Source organism: Tachysurus vachellii, chromosome 2 (assembly GCF_030014155.1).
Source record: "Tachysurus vachellii isolate PV-2020 chromosome 2, HZAU_Pvac_v1, whole genome shotgun sequence".
NCBI classification, from domain to species: Eukaryota; Metazoa; Chordata; class Actinopteri; order Siluriformes; family Bagridae; genus Tachysurus; species Tachysurus vachellii.
The window spans coordinates 25,875,993-25,902,492 of record NC_083461.1 but is presented as its reverse complement, the minus strand read 5'-3'; the positions used below and the strand labels follow the sequence as shown (position 1 = coordinate 25,902,492).

At 38.9% G+C, this 26,500-nt stretch overlaps 2 protein-coding genes across 6 annotated transcripts in view; both read right to left on the bottom strand.

Moving 5' to 3' along the window:
- Positions 1 to 1,339: 1,339 nt before the first annotated feature.
- Positions 1,340 to 22,418, bottom strand: fhdc1 (FH2 domain containing 1). 2 transcript variants are annotated; one of them, XM_060864023.1, is made up of 13 exons: positions 22,205 to 22,418; positions 13,761 to 13,822; positions 10,837 to 11,722; positions 9,231 to 9,292; positions 9,020 to 9,122; positions 8,835 to 8,920; positions 8,520 to 8,620; positions 8,113 to 8,183; positions 7,836 to 7,943; positions 7,688 to 7,758; positions 7,091 to 7,208; positions 6,689 to 6,853; positions 1,340 to 6,401 (listed from the first exon to the last, which is right to left on the bottom strand). In XM_060864023.1, the coding sequence occupies exons 3-13, from the start codon at positions 11,278 to 11,280 to the stop codon at positions 4,227 to 4,229; spliced, it is 3,504 nt and encodes a 1,167-aa protein (XP_060720006.1). In that variant the 5' UTR covers positions 11,281 to 11,722; positions 13,761 to 13,822; positions 22,205 to 22,418; the 3' UTR covers positions 1,340 to 4,226. The 2 variants fall into 2 exon arrangements, with proteins under 2 accessions (XP_060720006.1, XP_060720005.1); XM_060864022.1 differs by lacking the exon at positions 13,761 to 13,822.
- Positions 22,419 to 22,969: 551 nt separating this feature from the next.
- arfip1 (ADP-ribosylation factor interacting protein 1 (arfaptin 1)) overlaps positions 22,970 to 26,500 on the bottom strand; it is a 12,807-nt gene continuing 9,276 nt past the window's right edge. For all 4 annotated transcript variants that reach the window (XM_060864020.1, XM_060864021.1, XM_060864018.1 and 1 more), the window contains 5 exons: positions 25,657 to 25,769; positions 25,356 to 25,577; positions 24,880 to 25,037; positions 24,460 to 24,634; positions 22,970 to 24,172 (listed from right to left, as the gene is read on the bottom strand). In XM_060864020.1, coding sequence (XP_060720003.1) covers positions 24,017 to 24,172; positions 24,460 to 24,634; positions 24,880 to 25,037; positions 25,356 to 25,577; positions 25,657 to 25,769 — 824 coding nt within the window. In that variant the 3' untranslated portion in view covers positions 22,970 to 24,016. The remainder of the gene's footprint in view (positions 24,173 to 24,459; positions 24,635 to 24,879; positions 25,038 to 25,355; positions 25,578 to 25,656; positions 25,770 to 26,500) is intronic.

Here is a 26,500-nt window from a genome sequence, read left to right as displayed (position 1 = left end):
CATGTACATTTGTATAATAATAATAATAATAATAATAATAATAATAATAATAATAATAATAATAATAATAATAACAATAATAATAATCATCATCATCATCATCATCATCATTTCTTTTCTCCAACTAACCCAGGGGTGTTTAATTTTATACACAAAGGGCTGCTGTAGATGCAAGTTTTCATTCCGACTGCACAGAAGCCACATCACAAGATCAACTAAACAGGTGAAGTCAGATGTGGTCCTGCTGGATCTGCTTGTTTGGAATAAAACTTTGGTCTTTGCAGATAAGACACCTGTGATCTGATCTACACTGTGTTTAGTTGCAACAATGTGAGTCAGATGTTAAATTTGTGTGGTCCTGATCAAACTGGGTGCTGAAATCTGGTAAGAAATTAAAGATCAAGTTAAAGATCAAATCTTAGATCAATTTGCCTGAGTCATGAAAAATCTGTCTCTCATTCAGCACTTAGCTTCAAAGACAAATAAGATATATATTACATAATAATCTTTTATAATAATCATTTAATAATATATTAAAAATAATCTTTTCCCCTTATTATTAAAAATACCACAGAGTGATTAAACACTGTAAAGTATAAAAATAACATAAGGGTTAATTCAGAGCAGAGAAGTATGGCAGACTCAGTACACTATATTTAGAGCTGAATCAGTGAGAGAGAAAACTGCTGTTTTTGGACCGAGTTGCCATGACATTTTTAGATACGTCTAACAATATGCCTTACGTAAAAGTCAGTGGCAGTGAAAAGACCAGCGTCACTAACAGAGTCAACACCATGGAGCTTTTCTGCTGCAGTTAATTCTGTATATAATGTGCATGTTACTGCTATATAAGTCTGATTTCAGACCAGTCTGTAAAGGTCAGGAGACAACGCTGGTCTTAGATAAAGTATGGGACAGAGGGTTCGGCATTAGCCAATCAGAGGAGTCCAACCGAAAGCACTTGTAAATATATTTAGTGTCTTTCACAGTTGTCCAGGTAAAGTTGGAGACTTTTCTCTTTTGTTACACTTTTCAGTTGTATTTAACACACAGTTTGCAGACCCTTGCTGTAGGAATCCTGTAGATTCTCTGATTTTTCTTTATTTTTTTTTGTTTTGTTTTTTTTCTGGGATTTTCTAACATAATATTTATGCAGAATAATTAGTGACATTGACAACTACATCACCAACTCAACTAATTATAAAATAGAAAACTAGTGAAAGGATTTATTGTGTTAAACACACAGCAGACCCACGAGACTGGTGTTGGTACAGTATGTACATCAGTTTGGCCTTTTATAAACTTTAGATTACTGTTTAATAAACTTTTGCACAGTCAATGGATTTGATCTTTTTAATTGATCTTATATTGATTGTAATTCCACAGTTAGGGAAAAAAATCAGGCACAACATTTAAAAAAGAAAGCACACACTGGTGGAGTATCATGTTAAAGGACCAAAAAACAACTCATAACAAGAGGCTGGGTTAGTGACAGACAGTTCATTCAAGCTGGAAAATCATTCCATTGTACCGGGTCTTCTCCATAATCGCATGGATGTTAAAAAGCATGTCGACCAACTACACAAGCTCCTGAACACACACACGTATACACACACACACACACGTATACACACACACGTATACACACACTCACACAAGTCTACACACACACACACAAGTATACACACACACACACAAGTATACACACACACATGTATAAATAAACACACACACACACACGTATACATACATACATACACACACACACACACACACACACACACGACACTAAAAGCATAATAAAGACTTCAACAAATCAGAGGTGGCAAAACATGATTTTAGAGGTAGAAATTATATCCTGCTTTTCTGTTAATAATAATAATAATAATAATAATAATAATAATAATAATAATAATAATAATAATTATAATAATAATAATAATAATAAAAACAACAAAAGTTGATCGATTAGTCAAAATAAGTATTGTGAATTATTTAGAGTAAGATGAATTTCTTCACGGTGACCCTCAAGCACCAGGTTTTGCAACTTCTGATTGAAAATGTGGCTTAGCAAGTAGAACATACTAGCAATATAATTCCACAAAGACACAAATAGAGTATTTATAGCAGCAAAACAGCCTTGTATAGCAGCTCACCTCCAGAATTCAGAACAATACAGCGGTTATTAAACATGTTCAGATCTGATTGAAACACTCCTGTGTATTTGAACAGTCCTATGCATTGTCATCTTCTAACTAAAATATTATTTGTCATGCACAGAACACACTTCATCATACTTCACAGAGACTCGTCACAGCAGGGAACACACTCACCTGCTCTAACACACTTATACAGCATTTCCACTGAACAGAAAGATCAAAAACAAACTACGGATCAAGGAGGAGTTTCATGAAGCTAGTTAATCGATGTGGAGGATCATTACAAATGGCCTTGCATGATTTACAGTATTGTAACAGGACTGTCCACTGTCAACAAAATTCAGGTGCAACCTATTTACACTAACTGAAGTTCAATTTGGTTATTTTACTTCATCTGAACAACCATTTAAAAATAAATTATGTGTACTAAAACATTTTAGCAAATAAAACCAACACCTCAGCAATTAACAAAGCTTGAGGAGCAGCATATCAGAAATATACAACAGAATAAATGTAAGAACATATAATTACATAAATAATATAAGACTATTTCAATTGGTTCTATTGTCAAAATGAATGTGTTTAATACAAACTTGATCTCAATTAAACATACAAATAGTTGAGGTCAACGTCAAGCAACAGGATTTTTAATCTGTAATTGTAATTTAAGGCTAGAAATGTATTTATAGTGTTTTTTAATTTCTGAACTTTACTTAATCTTTTCATCAATACCTTTATAAAATAATTTAGAATTTAGTTTAGAATTTGAAAAATATTGAAGATTTTCCTAAACCTTGTTATTGTTGTTTTGCTTGCTAAGAAATTAATTACAGAATGTTAATCAGACCAACAGTTTAATTTTCACACAATATCACAATGCAATTTAGTTATTATAAATGAGTTAATTTAAAAAAACAATCCACTCATTTCAATGTGAGATATAAATGCCATGAATGAGTATGCTAGAAATAAAATAAGGTTTTAAACCTGTGATTGACAAAAACTGATTAAATAAAAAATAATAAGGATAAAGATAAAATATGCATCACAGAATACCAAACCTCAGTGAGAGAGAGAGAGAGAGAGAGAGAGAGAGAGAATATAAATATTTTATACTACCTTTAACTGTACTAAGATGGAACACTGAAATTTAGTCGATACACTTCATCAAGATTTAAAACTAACCTGACATGGAACAATTCCATTTGTATTTATTTAGAACTTTTACTGGTGGACATCGTCACAAAGAAGGCTTGTCTGAAAATGATGTTGCCATAGTAACTTAGCAAGGCTTATGATTAGCTTTATTTTTTGGAAATGGAAGGAAATTAGCCAGGTTTTTGTAATTAGATAATGAGTAAGAACACTTTGGGGAAGCCCTGTGAAAGACAAAATGAAAAATCTCTTTACTTTTTTTTTAGTTTACGTACGAAAAAAGATTTTTGTATGACATTAACAAGGATAATTCTGTGACTAGTCGATGGAATGTGATATTTTTAGCTTCACCCGCATGTCCCACCTCAGCTTGGGTGCCACTTATGCAAGAAAAGGTCATCAAATTCAGTACTTGTACTTAGATCACACTGTTCAGTGGAAAAGCTTTATTTCTGAACCTGAATTACAAATACTGATCCAGGTTTAACAAGTGCGTTAGCTCAGGAAATTTATTAAACTCTCTTGAACAGAGTGCTTTGCCCTGATATAGAGGGCTCATATATATTTATATTTAAAAACTAGCAAGTAGTTCAACATACCAGAAAGCATAATATTATATACCAATAAAAGGGACAACCATGGATCTATGTTAGAAAGTGGGCGAGATAGAAGTGTGTGAAGATGATACAACATGTCTGCTGTTAAAAAGGCCAAAGATAACATCCTTATATGGATGAAGTGCTACCACTAAAATGGGTTGTCAAATATTGACAGCAGCTAGTCACTTTTGGGAAACTAGCTAAATACGTAGTACTTCAGCTACATGTAAAAGGCTTTAGATACATTCAGATAGGTCTTAGATGATAAACAAGAAAATGTAGGCATGTGAAAATATCTTTTTCTTCATGAATTCTACTTCCAAATGGGCTTGAGAGTCCTGCCAGTGGTGGAGTCTTTTAACAAGAAGGATTTCTCTGAGAAACTGCTACCCTTTCGAGACTGCTCCTGCCCGGTCTGTGCCAGGGTTGTGTCACTCTGTAAAGTGTTTTGACCAGAGGCCCGGACATTCTCAACCCTCCTTAAAGATCCAGCTGGTTTATCCTCGCCCTGGACTGAGTGTCCGCTAGATACAGAGTTTGACTTACTTCCAGAACGTACCTTCAGTGAGGAAGTTCTTGATAAGCTTGAACTCTTTGATGGAGTCCCTGGTGCAGTTTGTGTAGCCAAGTCATTTTTGGTTCTAGAAGAGAAAGCAATAGTGTTGCGAGCAAAGCTTGGTAGATGTGCACCAGACCTCCGAGACTGACTTGGTGTTTGAGGAGCACTGGCATCAGATGCAGCTTGAGCCTGTGCCAAGGCTCTCATGGTAGAGCGACACATCTTCTCTTCTACTGGAGGTTTGGGGATATTGCGGACAGGTTTGGCAGTTGGTTTCTTTATGGAAGGCCTGTGTGTAGTTGGTGCCCACTGAGGTCCTGCAACACTTGATGTTCCTCCACTTTCTGTCTTGCATGTTGGCGGAAGGCTAGATTGGCGAGTTGGTCTACTCTTCCTTTCACCCTTTCTTGCAGGTATGCTCTGGTCACGTATTGGACGTCTTGGTTCTGTGTTCTCATGCCCAAGTGATTTCTCTGCTCTCTTAGGATTGCTCCCAGAACGACTTGCCTTGGTGATTGGTAGTACCTTGCGCAAATGTCTGGTCTCAGTTGGTGTAAGGGTTCTTGCAGGACGCCCTGTTTGTGTGGCAGTAGGTTTAGATGGTGTCTTAGTTTTCAGGTTGGCTGGTTTTGGACTACATATCTGTACTGCTTTCTCCCGTACCTTTCTACCTTCTGCCATGTCAGTGCTGTCATTGTCTGCCTCATCTGTTGGAACAGATGGAGTAACTGGGTGCTCTTCTGCTGGCTTTCCTTCATGTGGTTCATCACCAGATACTGAGATAGATGGATCATTTGTTGACAAAGACTCAAAGTTAGAAGAAAGTGAACTAGGGTCTTGAAGCAAACTCTGAAAGTTGCTATCCTGTGGTTTTATGTCAAGTTGAGGTCCTTCTTTTAGGATAGATGTGCTCTCCAGTTCTGAAAAGTCTAACATGACAGAACAATCAGTTTCAGTGCAGTCCAAAATGTAAGTAATAGCTTTCTTATTGGACAATGATGGGTCAAGTGGCAAAGGTGTGTCACATGTTGTTGAGGAGACAGTGCTTTGTTCTTCTTCCTCCTCCCTCTGGGGAGAAGTTATTTTGGTGTCATACACTGCCCCTGATTGTGGTGCTTCCTCAGATCCCGTCATGGATGGAAAAATGTCTAGAAAAGTTGTTTCTGGGATGTCTCGTTCCTTCTCTAGATCTGTCACAGCAATATCTCCTTGGTTATTTAGTGGTTTGTAACTGCTATTATTATTATTTTTAGAATTTGACAATTCTAATGGCCGAGGCTCAGACACCAGTGTATGTTTTTGAACACAATTGTTCATATCTCCATCATTGTGAGATTTCTCCACCAAGTTCCTGTTGTGACCTAGCTGAGAAGAATTTATACCTTCAGAAACAGCTGCATAATTATTATTACTGTAAATGTCAATCTCCCTATTGTAGCCTGACATTGAGTATCTAACCAGGGGGCTGATTGGTTCAGTCTCTGCCTTTGGGGAAGTTGCCAGCTTCTCATACTGAAGTTTGTTTTGAGGCCCCAGCTCTCTGTCCTCTGTCAGCCAGGCTATGGTCCTCCTTTGGTGAGGACGTCCTGAACGGGGAAGGCTGCTAAATTTAGTAATGTCAATTGTAGGAGACCCAGAAAATAGCTCCAGGTAGCCACAGAAGTTGCGCTCAGTTGTTGTGTGGTGGTAACGACGGGCACTTGCAGAGCGTCCGAGTGGGCTGTGCGGGCTGTGTGGCCGTGGGTGCAGTAAGAAGTCTAAAAGGCCCTCTTTAGTGAGAACATCCACATCATTTTCACTGCTGCTGCGGCCAAAATTACCACCGCCGCTCTGATCCCCACTGGTAGAAGCCCAGGCAATGCGCCTTTCTTCCAGCTCACGGAGGCGCTGCTGTCTAGCAGCTTCCTTCAGCTCCCTATCTAGATTATCCTAACCAAGAGTGGGAAGAGTAAATATGGATAAAAAAACTCAATATGAATCGGTCATTTCTACAAGTATAGCAAATTTTCTGGGACACAGTTTTCAGTGGAGCTTTTTGAAAACAATTATGCAGGATGAATACATGAAGATAAAAATTAATTCTTAAATCAAACCTAACACTGTATAGATGACCTCATGTAGCCATGTAGTTAGGATGTATTAGTTAAATTCAAATACAAACTTCATGTATTCCTGTATAGAATTTTTGGGCCATATTTGGGCCGTTATGTTTTTACCTTCACAGCTTTCTCCAACTTGAGACAAAAGTCTTGAAAGATCCTGAAGCACTCGTCGAGTTTGAACGTGTCTTTGTCTTCACAGAAGAAATCAATAAGGGCATTGCCCTCCTTGCGCAGGTCCAGCCTGCATTGTTTCAGGTCATGAAGGGTTTGAATTGAACTCTAATAGACAAAGAACAAGTCATAAGCCAAACATACTTATGAACATCACATGAATATAAATGTGGGTACAAAATCCCACAATAAGCTAGCTCACAAACAATTTGTTTACAATTTCAAGACATAAAACAAGGAACTAAATTTAAGACATTACATGTTTCTGCTTAAACCTTAGTGGAAATTTACACCTAAGATTTTGTAGATGAAAGCTGTTAGATTTTGCTTATGGTCTTATCTGACCTGCACAAATGGATTTAACTGCAAAAGCAGCTCAGCATCATCCTTAATCTTCTCTTCAAGAGCCTGCATCCTGACACTGAGTGAGGAGAATTCTGCATCAATGTTCTCCACTGAGATCCTACAGGAATAGTGAATGGAAATCACAGGTTAAGAAGGATGGAAAGTAAAAGCAAGATAATGATTAGATAAATTTACACTCTGCAAGTGTGTTAATCTAGAATATGCAGTCATGATTAGAACATTGCAGCTCTTATGCCACTTTCAAGGTTTAGTAAGGTAGAAGTGTCAGCAACGCGGGGATAAAAGCAGACCCAAATGCAGGATAGCTAAAATAAAAGGGTTCATTAACTAAAAAACACAAAACAGGGACACAGACTAGGACACAAGAGGACATAGGATGACAGAAGACAACAAACGACGACTAGGATTCTGCCCTGCCATAGAAGACAAATTTACATGAAGTAAATGTCTTGAATTTACATGAAGACAAATTTACAGCCAAAAAAATGGAGATAATTTTATGAGGTGGGCTTCTAGCAAAAACATGGTCTTGTGGTGTTTACCACACACACTCTAATACACACTCACACAGATTACCTTGCAGCACTTTGTACATGCATAAGCTTCTCTGGGAACTTCAGAAGATTTTCATCTTTTTTCTTTGCTTCCTGTTTAAAAGGAAAAATATGAAACAAGAGTTTGAATTTCAAGGTAACAATCAAAGGGGACTTTACCAAACACTTACCAAGGCCACGAAATGGAGCAGATTCATGCCCGGTTTGTTGGCTTTGGTATCTGCTAGTGACAGGAGTGAAGAGAGTTTGAAGCCCACAGCATTTCCTGCATAACCTCCCTGTGGAAATCACACATTAGACAATATGTTGGTTGTGTAAATCCTTTAGCCCTCATTGACCTGAGGAAAAGTTTCCACACATTTTATTTTTAATAAAAGATGCACAAGTTTCTTCAGTAGTATACAGAATTTACAGAACCGTGTGTACACATGGTCCAGTATCTCTTACCTGGTTCATGATGTTTCCAGCTTGGAGGACTAGGTGCAGGATGGCGTGAAGTTCTTCACATGTCATTAGCTCTGTCAATTGATAAGAATTTAATGAGTTGATAAGAATTTAATGAGCAAAGATCATTTTATTTGATATTGTTTTACATTGTGTTGGTTCAGTGATGTTGTGCTGAACCACATCTTATTTACTGTGGACAAACACATCTGCCAGATAAATAAATATCCCTCATATGTAAGGATTGTGTAATATGACACATCAAACAAACTAAAAACTATGACAACAAACTAAAAAGAAACTCTCAATCATAAATACATCAATAGAAATTTCTTAAAAAATCTTTTACAAAATGAGATATTTTGCTATTTATTTTATGTAATTATTTATGTATTCACAATTGATCTCACCTTCTGTGGCTAAGCGTACAACATTAAGCTCTCGACTCATTGCTGAACAAGATGGAGAAAACTCCTCCTGCAGGACCATGGCCTCGATTCTCACATCAAAACTGGAACATACACACACATGCGCACACACACACACGCAAACACACACACACACCACAATAAAGCTAGGTCTACCACTGTTATCTTTTACTCACACATTTATTCATGTTAGCTTCAGTTACACTGGTCCACAAATCACCTTAAATACACAAAGCTGGGCGAGATGCTACAGAACCTTTAAAATGCCACAGTGAATGAGGAGTTTGTGTGCCTTACCATGGTACCTGGATCAGCAAAAACATAAAAGAATCGACCATGGTGAGCTTTGTAGAATCTCCTTTAAATTCCCTCAGCTTTTTGATCTACACATCAGTAAAGCAACAGGAGTGTGTTAATCTCACACTCTTACAGCTGTAAGATGGTTTTAATAAGTGGTTTATGATTATGAAGAGTTTCTTCACCTCTTCCTCTTCAGGCAACAGTTTGAGCAGCTCTTTCAGAGGCTCCAGACCGAACTGCTTACTGTTCCCCAGACGGATGTCTTCCACTAGAGCGTGATTAGACCTGAAGAAAACAAAGTCAATGTACTGTTTGGTTAAAAGCATACAATATCTCCATCCTCTTAATGATAAACACACACACACACACAAGGTGGAGGTTTCCCACACTTACTTCTTGAACTGTTTGAGGAAAATACCCATATTCATCCCTCTCTTTGAATCTAAAATGCTGATCTGCAGGAAGAGAACAAAAGTATTGTATTTGTATTTATTTGTGTTTCTGGTCTAAACACTGTTAAACATTATGCATAAATACGCTCCTATTTATGTGCCAGTATTACATTTCACCACTAGAGGTCGGCTAATGAAGAGAATATAGAAAATCATCAGCAGGTATGACGCTACAAGGAGGTCCCGTGTGTGTGCAAGTGTGTGTCTGTGTGTGTGTGTGTGTGTGTGTGTGTTGACATAACAGCAGCTCAGATGTCGTGATGTGTGGAATTACAGCTGAGTGTTAAACAATAGCAGTAGAAGCATCATTATCACTGAGCGACTGCACACTGTCCTGGCTGTTTATAGAGCTAAATAAATGTCATGCTACTATAGCAACCATGTCCGTGGTAACCATCCACAGTGAAACAATGTGGGTCACTTCGATGACCAACCCTCACCGGTGTTGGTAAAACAAACATATTGCTACAGATTTAATGTTGTTTAAGCTGTTAGGTGTGTCTCTGTAGCTGTGTTTTTTGTTTGTGTGAGTGTGTGTGTGTGTGTGTGTGTGTGTGTGTGTGTGTGTGTGTGTCTGTGTGCAGTATGAGAAATAATGCAAACAATACTGAACACTTTCCAGTCTCTATCAGATGTTGATACAGAGTATTTATCTTAGCCTTACACTTGAACGTCAGTGTTAATGTAGACTTTATACCTTTAGGAAATATTCAGATGATTTTCTATGAATAAAAACACACAAGAAAATGAAAAGATGTTGAAACAAATTCCTGAACTCTACAGATCGATCATTCTAAATGTTTAACTGCACATGTTTAACATGGCTGGTTCTCTGATTATATATATTTATGTGTAAAACACTTTTTCCATGTAACACAGAAACATTTTCTGTATGTCTGTATAAACCTGAGTTGGAAGTGAAGCTACATTTAAGCTCAGTGTTTGCTGTCATCAATAATATTAGTGATATTAGACACAGACAACAGGACAACATGAGGTGTTGGATATTTCTGTGTATTCATAAACCTTGGTGTTTTAGAAAGGTTAAGTTGTAGAGATATAGAGCATACACCAATGGTATTAATTTCTTAGACATTAAAGCATTAATTTATTTGTTTATATGTTTGTGTGTTCTACACGGTTTATATTGGATAATGACTGTATGGACATTTGCTGGAGATGATGGATGGTGGATGTGTTTGTGTGCATTAAATATTCATTTGATCTTTGGCATTACAGAAATCTGGCTATCCGTGTGCTAAATCTAGGTCACGCTGTAACAGTTAGGAATTTCCTCAATCCTGAGAGACCCGGAGAAAAAACCTTAATGGCCCAGAAACAATTAAACAAAGACTTGTTTCTCAACAGAGTCTTAAAACCTTGAGTCCAGATTAAAGCCCAGCTGAGAAGGCTGTTGGAGCATTCCTATACATGGATTAAAGTTTTACATGATTTATTTACAGCTATTAGGGTGTGAGAAAGAGCACACACACACAGAGTACATTAATCATGTGAATGAAGGCAATTTATAATGCACACACACTCACCTCATCTTTACTATCTTTGAAAGATCCTCTGCATGTTCCTAGTCGAGGATTATGGCTGGAGCTCTGCGAACGCATCTCCTCCTGCTGGCCAAACAACTCTTCCACGCTCCTCACATCAATCTGGTAGTGCTGCTGTCTTACAGCCAGCGTCCATATGTTGGGTTTACCGCGGACCTTCTCCTCTGGTATGGGTTTCCAGTAAAAGCTGCGGACTCTACGTTTCCTGCGTGAGCCATTTGGAGGGCCGAGTGTGGTCAGGGACTGGGGTGGAGGTGGAGGAGGTAGGGGTGGAGGTGGAGGAACAGCTGGAGCTTTAATCAAAAAGTGACATCTTTGTTCATGTGTTGGGTCTGGTTTACACGATGCAGAAGGTTCTGGAGAAGAAGGATGATCTGGTATGAGGCTCTCATTTGTGGGGCCAAGCGTTGCTTTCCCACTGGCCATGGTGGCGGTCACAGGGTCACAGAAGCTGCCAGAGCCCAAGCCAGTCCTGACTGGCCAGCGTGTAAGTGTTTTAATAAAGCGTGTAAGGGGTTTAATAAAGCCTGGGTGATTGGGTTTTGTGAGCTAACTGATTAAATGCAACATTATCTTCCATTAACAAGAGTAAATCTAAAAATTAGAATTATACTTCTGTTCACAGTAAGAAGTTTTTAAGCAAAATATAAATATTATGTCTGATATGTCTGATCTAAAACGATTCATGCGAGATTTACGGTCCTCCTCATCTCCTCAACAATCAGTTCTTCCACGTGTCCATCTGTCCTCACTGTGGTTGCGATCCATAATGTGCTGCTGCTGCTGCTTCAGGGCTTCAGATTTGGCACTGAAGATGTCAAAGGTCAGCATTGTAGTGCTGCGTGTGGATCCAGAAAAAATAATTATTCTGTTTCAAACATAAAAGAAAACAAAAATGTTCAATGTTAGAGAATAGAAAAGTATCTGTGTGTTTAGGAAAAGAACAAAGCAGAATCACAGACATGTCAAACACCAAACATTTTACTTTCTGTTTCACAAATTTCTGACTTTACAGAATAAAAGAATCCAAGCGAACGCCAGCTGGTCATCTGACTCGGTTTTATATAACCAATAATTCCCCATTAATCTTTCTGTTTGTTCAACACAGACAATAATAATTTAAGTGTGTTATGCGGTGCACTTTGACCGTCTGTTATATACACGGCACATAAACCTTTTGTTTTCTGGGTCTGAAACCCTACAAACGGATCGAACTCCTATGAAATGTACAGAACTCTCACAGAGCAGGAAACAACCAACATCTATGTCATTTGGATACAGGCGCCTATGTCCACATTCCTCATTTGAATATGCAAATAAGCCACGTCACACAGGCCTCTGCTTACAACACAGGGTTGTCAGGGAGACAAGGCACTGGCCAATCAGAGATCACATAGAGATCACACAGAGATCCATGTATGGTTGAATCCTAAAGAGAAAACACTAAGAGAATCAACTTTCATTTCTGTCCTAGTCACCTGGGTCAGAGGGGCAGCTCTCAGCACACACACACATACAAACACTCACAACACACAACACAACACACACACACACTCACAAAACACACTCACACACACACTCACAACACACACACACACACACACACACACATACAAACACACACTCACAAAACACACACTCACAACACACAAACCCACTCACAAATCACAAACTCACACACACACACACACTCACAACACACAAACACACTCACAAATCACACACACACACTCACTCACAAAACACTCACAAAACTCACACACTCACTCACAAAACACACATTCACACACACACTCACAACACACACACATACGAACACACACTCACAAAACACACACACTCACATCACAGTACAGCTTTATGTCAGAGACAATAACACAACCAACACTTTAATAGTACAGCATGGGTACAACACACACATACAAACACACACACTCACACAGACTCACACACACACACACACACACATACAAACACACACACGCACAACACACACACATACAAACACACACAATCACAACACACACAAATACAAACACACACTCACAAAACACACACTCACACACATACACACACTCACAAAATACCCACTCACTCACAAAACACACTCATAAACACACTCACAAAACACACACTCACAAAACACACACGCACAAAACACACACGCACACACTCACAAAACACACACACACTCAACACACAAACTCACAAAACACACTCACACACACTCACAAAATACACACTCACAAAACACACACTCACTCACACACATGCACTCACACACATTCGCACACATACAAACACACACACTCACACACACACACTCACATACACACAAACTCATACAAACACACACTCTCACAAACACACACACACACACACACTTACACTCACACACACACACACGCACATACACACTCATACACACACATACAAACACACTCATACAAACACTCACACTCTCACAAAGCACACGCTCACACAACACACACTCACAAACTCACACACACTTACACACATGCAAACACACTCATACAAACACATACACACTCAAAACACACACACACTTACACACTCACAAAACACACACAGTCACACTCGAACACTCACACACATTCACACACTCACACACAAACACACTTGCACACTCATACACGCATACAAACACACTCACACAAACACATACACACTCACAAAACACACACACACGCTCACACACAAACACTCACACACATTCACACACTCACACAAATACAAACACACACTCATACAGTCACTCATACACACACACTCACACACAGTGGTTATCAGCCAGCAGCAGGACATGACAGATAGGTGTGTGTTACACCCAAACACACCACAGCAACAGTAAACTAATCTATATTTATAATAAAAATATCCAGTACACAATGTATGGTAACCTCCAGCATCCTGCAGGTGAATGAACAAGTTTCCTTCCTGCTCATCTCTGTGGAACACACACACACACACACACACACACACACACACACACACACACAAGCTTATTAAGATCAACTCACACTCCTCACCCAGTACACACAGAGATATGGTATCAGGGACAAACAGTGTTTCTGCCAATTCATCCTGACTGCTCACTCGATCCTGCAGCTTTTTACTTATTAAAGTCTCAGACGTAACATAAAGCCTCTGCCTCTGTCCCGCTCTAGAGAAAATATTATTAATTTAAAGCCAGAACTGTTACAAACAATTAAAATATAATAATAGGAAGAAGATGTATTTTCATCTTCTGTGGTGCTCTCTTTCTCTCTCTTTCTCTCTCATCTTTCTCTCTCATCTTGATGCAGAAATAGTTTGTGTCCAATTTGCCTGAGATGAAATGGGTATGTATTCTACAGCAAACATGATTTATATCAGAGATGTGGGAATTCTGCATTAACCCTAGTAAAGTAAAGTAAAGTAAAGTAAAGTCATAGCCACTGACAAAAACACAACAGCATTAAAACCAATGTTCAACTTTCTTGTTTCAGTGTATTTTGCCACCTAAGTTCATTCCACTTCTTCATAGACAGTGTTCCCTAATGTCAGTGTCCTCTCAGCTGGATGATGTTCTCTGACACACTGCAAACATTGTTCAGGAACCGTTTGAGGAACATGACAGAGTTTAAGGTGTTGACTTGGCCTTTAGTTTCCCCTGATTTCAGTCCGATCCAGCGACTGTGGGACAAACAAGTCAGAGGCTCCACCTCACAACTTACAGGACTTAAAGGATCTGCTGCTAAAGGCTTGGTGCCAGACACCACAGCACACTTAGAGGTCTTGTGGAGTTCTGGCCTCAGAGTCAGAGCTGTTTGATGTCACAAGGAGAAACTAGACAATAAAAAGCAAGAGGTTTTAATGTTTTGGCTCATCACTGTGTGTCTGGTGTTTCCTGTTTTCATTACTGCATTTATCTTTATTAGTTTGGGTTATTCATCTGTCCATCTGTCATCATGTTTGCACTCATCACTCTATATGTCTGAGTTAATGCATCTGATTCCAAAAGACCATCTTAGATTTGCTTCATATTTCCATAAGTCACAAAAAATGGTGTATCTGATTTAGTATATAGTGTATAACACACACACACACATATATATATATATATATATATATATATATATATACGCACATATACAGTGGTGTGAAAAAGTGTTGGCCCCCTTCCTGATTTTTTTTCTTTTCATGTTTGTCACACTTTGTTTCAGATTATCAAACAAATTAAGATTGTAGTCAAAGATAACACAACTAAACACAACATGCAGTTTTTAAATGAAGGTTTTTATTATTAAGGGAAAACAACATCCAAATCCTCATGGCCCTGTGTGAAGAACCGCGTTTTTAAGGTCCTGCCACTGAATCCTATTGAGATGCTATAGCATGACCTTTAAAAGGCAGTTCATTTTTTGGTAGACAGCAGAATTCATGGTTCCATTTATCACAGCAAGTCTTCCAGGTCCTGAAGCAGTAAAACAGCCCCAGACCATCACACTACCACCACCATATTTTACTGTTGGTATGACGTTCTTTTTCTGAAATGCAGAGTTACTTTTACACCAGATGTAATGGGACACACACCTTCCAAAAAGTTAAACTTTTGTCTCGTCGGTCCACAGAGTATTTTCCCAAAGGTTTTGGGGATCATCAAGATGTTTTCTGGCAAATCTGAGACGAGTCTTTATGATCTTTTTGTTCAGCAGCACTTTTCGTCTTGAAACTCTGCCCCAGTCGTCACTGCGCTCTTGGGGTAATTTTTATAATGTTTATAATTTTTTAATTATAATGTATTAAAGTGATTCCCTTATTATGAACCTGTGCAACTGTCAAAGCTGCTGTGTTATGACGTGCTCCGTACATCAGTGAACTCAGGGTGAAGAACATAAACACAGATTTTATCTGAGCTCTAAAGAAAACAGGAATTACAGTGTGTGGAAAAGGGGAACATCGTTATCATTTATCTAAAGCTAAAAGCTACTGAACCCTGCATTACACACTCCTGAAGTGAAAATAACACACACACACACACAACACACACACAACACCTCAGATGCAAATCATCAGTGTGAGTGCAGTAAAAGACAGGAACTTACAGGAATTTTTGTTTATATATATTTAAAAACTGTTATATTTCCTGTTTTAGACTCATGGTGTTTTTACTCTGATGAACCAGTGCTGATGGATTGATTAATGAAGTGTTCAAAGCAATTTTGTACATCACTCTGGATAAAAGCGTCTGATACGTCTGATAAGATGCTCATCTGATAAGATGCTCTGTTACTATAATTATATTACATTTATATTTCATTTAAAACAAACCTGAACTCAACTGCTCTAAAAACTGAACTCTGAGTACAGAACATACAGAACTCCAGGAGACGTTTAGTTGCAGTCAGCGATAAAGAAAGAAAGTAATCTCGAATGGCACCAAATTCCTGTACATCATAAACCATTTGTAAGCTGCATTGAGCACACATAGACCTTACACAGAACCTCACATAGAACCTTACACAGAACCTCACATAGAACCTTACACAGAACCTCACATAGAACCTTACACAGAACCTCACGCTTGTTGCTAACAAATTCTAAACCTAGAGCAGCATTTTTCTCACTTTGTTATCTGTTGAACATACTGAGGTTGAAAATAACACAATTCCGACCAGCATTATATTTTACACGAGTTTGTACATCTGACTTTTCTTGTACAAGTTCTGTGAAGTAATATTTGAGCTTTTCTTGCTATCAGCTTAGTCCTGGGTGAAGGCCTGCCTGTTTATCTTATCCTTAGCATCCTTAACTCACAAGCACAAATACACACACATATACATACACACACATATACACACACACACACACATATACATACACACACACATACATACACACATACACACACATATACATACACACACACACGCATACATACACACACACGCATACATATACATACACACACATACATATACATACACACATACACACACATACATGCACACACATATACATACACACACATATACACACACAAACATGCATAAACACACACAAATACATACATACACACACACACACTTAGATTCGTGAATATATTTATATATAAAAATAAAGAAAAATAAATAAAGTTCTAATAAAGATAATGAGCAATCCTACATCCTAAACACAGTTCCACACACACTTCTTTCATTAAAGAGGGATTTTATCCTCAGTGTGTTCAAACCAAAGCACAATAATGATCTTTTCATCAAGGTGTTCAGAACGATGTCTCTGCTCAAAATTCTTACAGAAAATAGAAATGTACACCATAACACCATTCCAAAACATATAAAACAGAAATAATGTGGCAGCTTTATTATGAATAAATACAATTAACACCCTGTGTTGCTCTACTAACACTAAGAGGAAGCACACTTAGGATTGAGTTTCTCCTTAACCCTGCAGTGATCATTAGCTTTTCATTGTCAAACAAGAGAACAACTAAATGGTGTTTACATGAGCCCAGTTGTCCTGGTACAGCGCCACATGGGACGACTTCATCACACTGCCATGATACCAAACACTAGAGAACGCAGGAGAGTTCAGAAGCTTTACTATAGTGAAGGCGCACAGCAGCTTATGTTTGCGTGTTAAACTCTGAGAGATGATCTCCATCCCTGAGAGCATTATTAATCAGAGCTGTGGGAACTGAGGAACACTGAGAGCCTTGATAAGTCTGATCACACATGGTATACCTTCTAATCAACACTGAGGGTCTAATATCTTCTAAAGTAAAGATCATCTGCCCCCCAATTCCCCACACAGCCCCACCAATCAGCCCCCCTTTACCCCAAATAAGCACACTGGCCCCCAAGCTGCTGCCGTGAGCTGCTCCTTAAGCCTCAAATGAATGTGTCACTGTGCTGTGGATTTTATAGTCTGACTTTTTACCAGCATTTTGAATCTCTCTAGATTTCCCTCAGATATATATATATATATTAGATTAGACGTAATGTTGTGGTTGCAAACTCTTTATAAACTGCCAAAGTGTCTGGTATCACCACATCACCACGTCACCACATCACCACTGCAGACAGTAAAATTGCTCAAATCAGCCTCTCACCATCAGCACTGTGAATTGTTGGAGACGTAGTGTACTCTCATGTAGTGTAGTGTACTCTCGTGTAGTGTAGTGTACTCTCATGTAGTATACTCATGTAGTGTAGTGTACTCTCGTGTAGTGTAGTGTACTCTCATGTAGTGCAGTGTACTCTCGTGTAGTGTAGTGTACTCTCATGTAGTATACTCATGTAGTGTAGTGTACTCTCGTGTAGTGTAGTGTACTCTCGTGTAGTGTAGTGTACTCTCATGTAGTATACTCATGTAGTGTAGTGTACTCTCATGTAGTGTAGTGTACTCTCATGTAGTGCAGTGTACTCTCGTGTAGTGTAGTGTACTCTCGTGTAGTGTAGTGTACTCTCGTGTAGTATACTCATGTAATGTAGTGTACTCATGTAGTGTAGTGTACTCTCATTTAGTGTAGTGTACTCTCGTGTAGTGTAGTGTACTCTCGTGTAGTATACTCATGTAATGTAGTGTACTCTCATGTAGTGTAGTGTACTCTCGTGTAGTGTAGTGTACTCTCATGTAGTATACTCATGTAGTGTAGTGTACTCTCATGTAGTGTAGTGTACTCTCATGTAGTATACTCATGTAGTGTAGTGTACTCTCGTGTAGTGTAGTGTACTCTCGTGTAGTGTAGTGTACTCTCATGTAGTATACTCATGTAGTGTAGTGTACTCTCGTGTAGTGTAGTGTACTCTCATGTAGTATACTCATGTAGTGTAGTGTACTCTCGTGTAGTGTAGTGTACTCTCGTGTAGTGTAGTGTACTCTCATGTAGTATACTCATGTAGTGTAGTGTACTCTCGTGTAGTGTAGTGTACTCTCATGTAGTATACTCATGTAGTGTAGTGTACTCTCATGTAGTGTAGTGTACTCTCATGTAGTGCAGTGTACTCTCGTGTAGTGTAGTGTACTCTCGTGTAGTGTAGTGTACTCTCGTGTAGTATACTCATGTAATGTAGTGTACTCATGTAGTGTAGTGTACTCTCATTTAGTGTAGTGTACTCTCGTGTAGTGTAGTGTACTCTCATGTAGTATACTCATGTAGTGTACTCTCGTGTAGTGTAGTGTACTCTCATGTAGTGTACTCTCATGTAGTGTAGTGTACTCTCGTGTAGTGTAGTGTACTCTCATGTAGTATACTCATGTAGTGTAGTGTACTCTCATGTAGTGTAGTGTACTCTCATGTAGTATACTCATGTAGTGTACTCTCATGTAGTGTAGTGTACTCTCATGTAGTGTAGTGTACTCTCGTGTAGTGTAGTGTACTCTCATGTAGTGTAGTGTACTCTCGTGTAGTGTAGTGTACTCTCATGTAGTGTAGTGTACTCTCATGTAGTGTAGTGTACTCTCGTGTAGTGTAGTCTCATGTAGTGTAGTGTACTCTCATGTAGTATACTCATGTAGTGTAGTGTACTCTCGTGTAGTGTAGTGTACTCTCGTGTAGTGTAGTGTACTCTCATGTAGTGTAGTGTACTCTCATGTAGTGTACTCATGTAGTGTACTCTCATGTAGTGTAGTGTACTCTCATGTAGTGTAGTGTACTCTCGTGTAGTGTAGTGTACTCTCGTGTAGTGTAGTGTACTCTCATGTAGTGTAGTGTACTCTCATGTAGTGTAGTCTCATGTAGTGTAGTCTCATGTAGTGTACTCTCATGTAGTGTAGTGTACTCTCATGTAGTGTACTCATGTAGTGTACTCTCGTGTTGTGTAGTGTACTCTCATGTAGTGTACTCTCATGTAGTGTAGTGTACTCTCATGTAGTGTACTCATGTAGTGTACTCTCGTGTAGTGTAGTGTACTCTCATGTAGTGTAGTCTCATGTAGTGTACTCTCATGTAGTGTAGTGTACTCTCATGTAGTGTACTCATGTAGTGTACTCTCGTGTAGTGTAGTGTACTCTCATGTAGTGTACTCTCATGTAGTGTAGTGTACTCTCATGTAGTGTACTCATGTAGTGTACTCTAATGTAGTGTACTCTAATGTAGTGTACTCTAATGTAGTGTACTCTAATGTAGTGTACTCTAATGTAGTGTACTCATGTAGTGTACTCTCGTGTAGTGTAGTGTACTCTCATGTAGTGTACTCTCATGTAGTGTAGTGTACTCTCATGTAGTGTACTCATGTAGTGTACTCTAATGTAGTGTACTCTAATGTAGTGTACTCTAATGTAGTGTACTCTCATGTAGTGTACTCATGTAGTGTACTCTCGTGTAGTGTAGTGTACTCTCATGTAGTGTACTCTCATGTAGTGTAGTGTACTCTCATGTAGTGTACTCATGTAGTGTACTCTAATGTAGTGTACTCATGTAGTGTACTCTCATGTAGTGTACTCTAATGTAGTGTACTCATGTAGTGTACTCTCATGTAGTGTAGTGTACTCTCATCATCAGGCTTTATATCATCAGCCTTCATAAACAAGTAGTGTTGTGTTGGCAAAAAAAACACAGTAGTTTTACAAACATTTACCATCAGAAAATTTCATGTGTGTGGCTTGGCCTGTGAACTCAGCTAAATGTTCAGTGTCTCTCTCTCTGTCTCTCTCTCTCTCTCTCTCTCTCTCTGTATCTCTCTCTGTCGCTCTCTCTCTGTTTAAAAAACAAATAAGAACATAGTTGCATATTTCCACAATTAAAAATTTAGCAGCTTTAACCCTGACATCCAAAGAAACCCATTAGTTAATGGAATCACAGTTTGGAATTTTGAGGACCAGTTGGCTTCTCCCAGTAAAAGGTTGGGTTACCATGGTGAAGTGGCACTAGGACTACCACCCCACCCCCTTTTTCCCTGACCCCTTCAAAAACTTTCACAAAGCTTTGTTGTTGAAGTCTTGAATGAACATTCTCTGATTCTTCACAGCAGCTGGAATGGCCTGGGTTTGTCATAGAGGCTTTGGGCAAAGGATCACAATTACAAAGCAGTGAAACAATAAAGCCTGCAGGGCTGGAAAGGAAACCCGAGAGTGAGACAGACTGATTAATGTTTAAGTGTTAAGTTAAAGCTCACATGTTAGTACAACAAAGGGAATATAAATATACTGAACAATCCAGAAGCGTTAAAAACAGCCATGAAGGAAACTCAGAGTGACATCGAGCCAGAACATGGAATGATCATCAATCATGACCCAAACCCTCATGAGTGACGTCACTCAGCTTCAACTCGTTTACTGAAGAAAACAATAACCCAGATGGTCAGAGACTGTAAGATTCTCTCATTTAATCAGAGAGAAGACGAAGTAGTCAGATTTTATTTAACAGTAACTCTATGAAAGGAATAAACCCTAACACCACTCCCCAACCCTAACACCACTCCCCAACCCTAACACCACTCCCCAACCCTAACACCGCTCCCCCAACCCTAACATCCCCCAACCCTAACACCGCTCCCCCAACCCTAACACACCGCTCCCCAACCCTAACACCACCGCTCCCCAACCCTAACACCACCGCTCCCCAACCCTAACACCACCGCTCCCCAACCCTAACACCGCCGCTCCCCAACCCTAACACCGCCGCTCCCCAACCCTAACACTGCTCCCCAACCCTAACACTGCTCCCCCAACCCTAACACCGCTCCCCCAACCCTAACACTGCTCCCCCAACCCTAACACCGCTCCCCCAACCCTAACACCACTCCCCCAACCCTAACACTGCCCCAACCTTAACACTGCTCCCCCAACCCTAACACCGCTCCCCCAACCCTAACACTGCCCCAACCTTAACACTGCTCCCCCAACCCTAACACCACTCCCCCAACCCTAACATCCCCCCAACCCTAACACCGCTCCCCAACCCTAACACTGCCCCAACCTTAACACCGCTCCCCAACCCTAACACCGCCGCTCCCCAATTCTAATTTTAACCTTTGCAACTTTTTATACAAATTACAGAGTTACCAAACCAAACCTCTCTGTGTGCCACAAACCCTGAGCTTTCTGAGCAGCTTTCTGTTTTAAGTGTGTGAATAATTAGTCAGTAATGCTGAGTAACATGGCATGTGTTAAAGGTCCATGTCACAGATGTTCATATGTAAACATGCAACAAACCTTTATTACAACCTGTAATGATTATTAATAAATATAAAGATTTAAATTTAGCAAAAACTTCCACAATGACATGCATCAGAAAGTGTGGAGTGAGGAAACATTACATAAAGAGAATAAAGAATTAAAACTGGGTTCATAAGGAGACCAAATTATAATTAAACATGAGTAATAAAAGTAATAGAAGTCTCACCGATTGATGACGTGACCTGCGTTATTATCCTTTATTCCACGCCGACAGGTGAGGAATCAGTACCGGTGCTGACCATCATCATCATCATCATCATCGCACTGCGGACAGCGCGAGACGCCGCAAACTAGATCCTGCGCATGCGCAGCTCTCTCACAGCGCGCAGGTGTGAGCGTCATTCAGGCCCCGCCTAACGGTCACGCGCTACTTTCCTCTCTGCTTCCGGTGTAGGTGCCCTAGCTGTAGGGACGTATAAAAATAAATAAATATAAGATGATCTAATACTTCAGTATGTTATAAAATCAATTAAACAAATAAATAATGAGTCTGGCTATGAACAGTTATTATTACTATTATTATTGTAATTATTATTGTTATTATTATTGTTGTTGTTATTGTAATTATTATTATTATTATTATTATTATTATTATTATTACTGTTCCACACCTTCTCCAATCACAGCTCCTGATCTGTAATCCCACATTTTATTCAGCTAAATTTGCACTGACTCAGCATTGTGTTGTCTTGTACATACTTTATTTTTAGTAGAACACAGAAATCAAGAGAAAGTGGAACAGCGCCCCCTGTAAGAGAGTCTTGGAACTTTTTTGTCAATCACTACATTAATGTCAGACTACTCAGTCCCAGCACTCCAGATTTGTGTAATATTAGAAAATTGGTACTTTAGGTGATTTATTTTTTTTTTTAAGTTTTAACAAAACTGTAGATTAGCTGTACCCTGAAACAGAAGTCACACACATACACAGTTGGACTACAAAGTATTTTTAATGAAGATTTCTTTTTCACTTTCTGAGCTTTGAGATTCGCAAACATGTTGAAGAAATATAGATTCATTATTAAAAGTATCAGCAAGCAAAAGTGCGAAACAAAAGAGCAGTCACAAACATCCCAGACACACAAACATCTGTTTTTGGTTTCTATAAAATACAAAAGAGTTCTGAAACTTTTTATAATCAGGAATGCAGATAAAGTACATGAGAATTTATAAAATTAAAAAGTGGATATATAGTAAAGAGTGAAAAAGAAGCTGCAGGACCTTGTGGTTACACATCATTAAGGTACACAAGTATTGGTGTGTTTTGGTCCACAGCATGTACTGTATTTCTAACTGACAGAGAGAAAAGGCACATTATTGTCAATTTGAAAGCTTCTGAAAACATTCACTTTAAATATAAAGGGTTTTAAAGATTTGCCCTCCTCTCTAATTAATAAAAACAGGGCATCATTATTTTCTTACTTTTCCAAAATGTAAGGGAAAAAAAAAAAAAAAACACTGTTCCAAACTCACGGTTCTCAAACCTGGCAACTGTGGAAATTGGGATTTCTCCAGTTGAAAGTATGAAGAAAAATCAATTGGGTTCAGAAGAAATGCAGAGAAACCAGAGTAGGAGAAAGGTTCTGGGCAGACCTGGACTTTTATTTTTTATTGTTTAGACCCTTTGGTTTACATTCAATAAAATATTGTGTTTTTATAAAAAGATCTGATTTGTCGCAACCATTTCAGGACGTTATTAAAGTGCATGACTGATTTTCTCCCACACACAAACAATAAACTTCTCCCAGATAAACACTTGCTTAAAAACCCAAAGTGAAATTATATGTTCTTAAGTTTCTTTTCCCCTCCAAAATTTTAATTAGTTAACAGCTTTAGTGTACTTGAGTAGAAAAACAGGAAAATGGCAAGAAGACTGGGTGTTTTTCAGATTTTTAGTATTTGAGGAGTGCATGAACTTCTTGCTTCTTCTCTGGATCAAACCACTTGCAGGATCTTTGAAGGGGGTTTAGATAAGAACTCAGTGTTCCTCTAACCAGGAGGGTGTGTCTGCACCAGGCATTTTCAGTTTGACATGAAACTGTCTAAGCGTCTGCTCCAGGTGCTGTTGGTTTCCAGCAAAATATGCAGCGATGGCATTGTGGAAAAGGGTCAGCTGGTTGTGGAGAACCTTCACCTGTGGAACATTACAGTTATAAATTAATACATGCAGCACTTCCCCACTTCCTTGTGTGCTGAACCACACAACTGTTCCCAAAACCATGACCAAAACCACACCTTATTTACACCTAGGCTACGGACAAAACCGTGTCATTAATCAGTAATAGTATTTCTGATGAAAACCTTTCACCAAAAATGCTTCCATTCATTGATGCACTGCTCTTCATTTATACAAAAGGACACAGAATTAATTTTGAGGGAACAAAATCGTATAAAATGTTTTCCTTGTGCGTTAGTGCTCACCTTATTCTCCTCTAGGAATCTAAGTTTAATGGAGACGTCATTGCGCATCTTCTCATACTTTTCACGATGCATCTGGAATTGGATCTGAGATTGCTCGATCTTGGGCAGTGTGGTGGAGTCTCGTGGACCGAGATTCAGTTCCTCCAGATCTGTACGATACGCATCATATTCAATTCTGCAGCAGAGAGAAAGGGAGACAGATCAGCTTCAGTGTTTTCAGAAGAATTTGTTGGGTTTCAATTTCTCTTTACATAGTATGCTGTCTAAGGTCACAGTGGTTTTACGTGTTTTCACACTCTGTCATAAAACCAGCTACAGCTTCTCATCAGGCAGTGAAGAGTCATGATGTAGTTATTATCAACTAATTATACAGCACACAACACAACTGAAGAACTTTCCAGAAGGCCACTGAAGTCATACCTAGCTGCTTCGTACTGTTTGATGTTGATCATAGTGTCCTCTATGGTTTTGTTCACCAGAGTGTTGATGCTGGCAATAAAGAAGTTGATGGCTCCTAAAAGGGTCTCACCGTTCTTAGACAGGAGCTTCTGAGTGTCAGCATTATAGCCAAACTCCTCCTAAACAAGAAGATTTATTAAAAACAAAACCCAATCTCATCAGTACATTTCTACTGTGTGTTTGGGAGCTTTAAAAAAACTGTATTTTTACAGATGTGAACCTGCACCATTAATGAACGTAAAACTTCATTTCAGAGTAATAATAACTCTCGGGTGACAGTTTTATTTAAACATATGTGAAACAAACTTTTTTAGTTTTTATTCTCTTAACCCTGCCAATAGACATGAGTTTGTATGTAGGTCTAAAGTTACAAGTGTATTTTTTGGGGGGTTTTTTTTTTACATGTAGTGTCAGTTGAGATGATGTTTTTAGCTCACATGCAGCTCAGGAGTTTTGAGACTAAGGTCAGCAAAGGCATCACCCAGTTGACGTTGCGTCTGCATCATCTGAGCGAGCTGACTGGCCAGCGTCTGTGCCAGATTCACAACCTGCACATATTTACGCTTGTTTTCATGCAGCACATCGATTCGAGCCTCCAGTTCCAAATCCACGGTGCGTGATCCACGACCCAGCTTCTCCGACAGGATCTGCTTAGTGCACTGTGGGGAAGTGAAGAGAAAAGATGGTCAAGTGCTCAATCACTGGCTCACTCACTGATCCATTCAGAGAATAACTTACTTTGTATGTGTTAATGCTCCACTTTCTGACCAACTCGAGTTTTTCCATCGCCGGGTTTTTCATGTCATCTGCGAGAACCACGGCACCGCTGTTAGACTGTTCTTTTCCCGAACCTGACGACGCAGTAAATACATACAGTACATGATTTAGTTACTGACTCTTAAAACCCAATGTAGTGTTAGACTGGTGAGGTTTTTATGTGACTAGAGACAAATAACCTCTTCACATCTATGGAACCAAACTGGAGTACAATTATTTGAAATTCATACTGGGAACCGTATTGGAGACCCATTCTTCTAAAAGCATGGTCTACCACCTCACTCCAAATTCTCACCAAAATGTGAAATTATATTATAGGACATTATAAATATTAATAGAACACTCTCATGCAGCCTGAGGACAGATCATCAGATTTTACAAATAAATATAACTCTGATGGAAGCTTGTGTGCTCTGGACTTTATTGTCGATGTAAATGTAAATATATAACTTTATCCTGTGAGTCCACACATCTACAGGGTTCTCAGATTAAAGCAGGCCATTTAAAATATAAAAAATATGTTTTTTGTTTTTAATGATTTTATACAACTAAAACTAAATGAAATCCATCATAAAATAAAAAAAGACTTTGCTGAGCAAAACGAGACACTGCGAGATACTGAATACCTGTCACCGTATCTGATCATTTCCCAGACCACAACAAAACGGTTGAGCTGACAGTTAAAAAAAGGTTCAGAAAGTTCAGAAAAAGAAAAGAATAAAAAGAAATAGACAAGCAACTAGATAATTTAACAAGCTCAACTTGTTCAAAAAACATCTATCAAGAGCCACAGATTAAATCCTTC

Excerpts from the sequence above, each read along its gene's own strand:
- fhdc1 (XM_060864023.1), bottom strand. The coding sequence starts at position 11,280 with ATGGCCAGTGGGAAAGCAACGCTTGGCCCCACAAATGAGAGCCTCATA. Across the intron at positions 8,921-9,019 it reads TGTTGCCTGAAGAGGAAGAG|ATCAAAAAGCTGAGGGAATT; the intron begins GTGAAGAAACTC and ends ACTGATGTGTAG. Across the intron at positions 7,209-7,687 it reads CATGTACAAAGTGCTGCAAG|GATCTCAGTGGAGAACATTG; the intron begins GTAATCTGTGTG and ends CTATTCCTGTAG.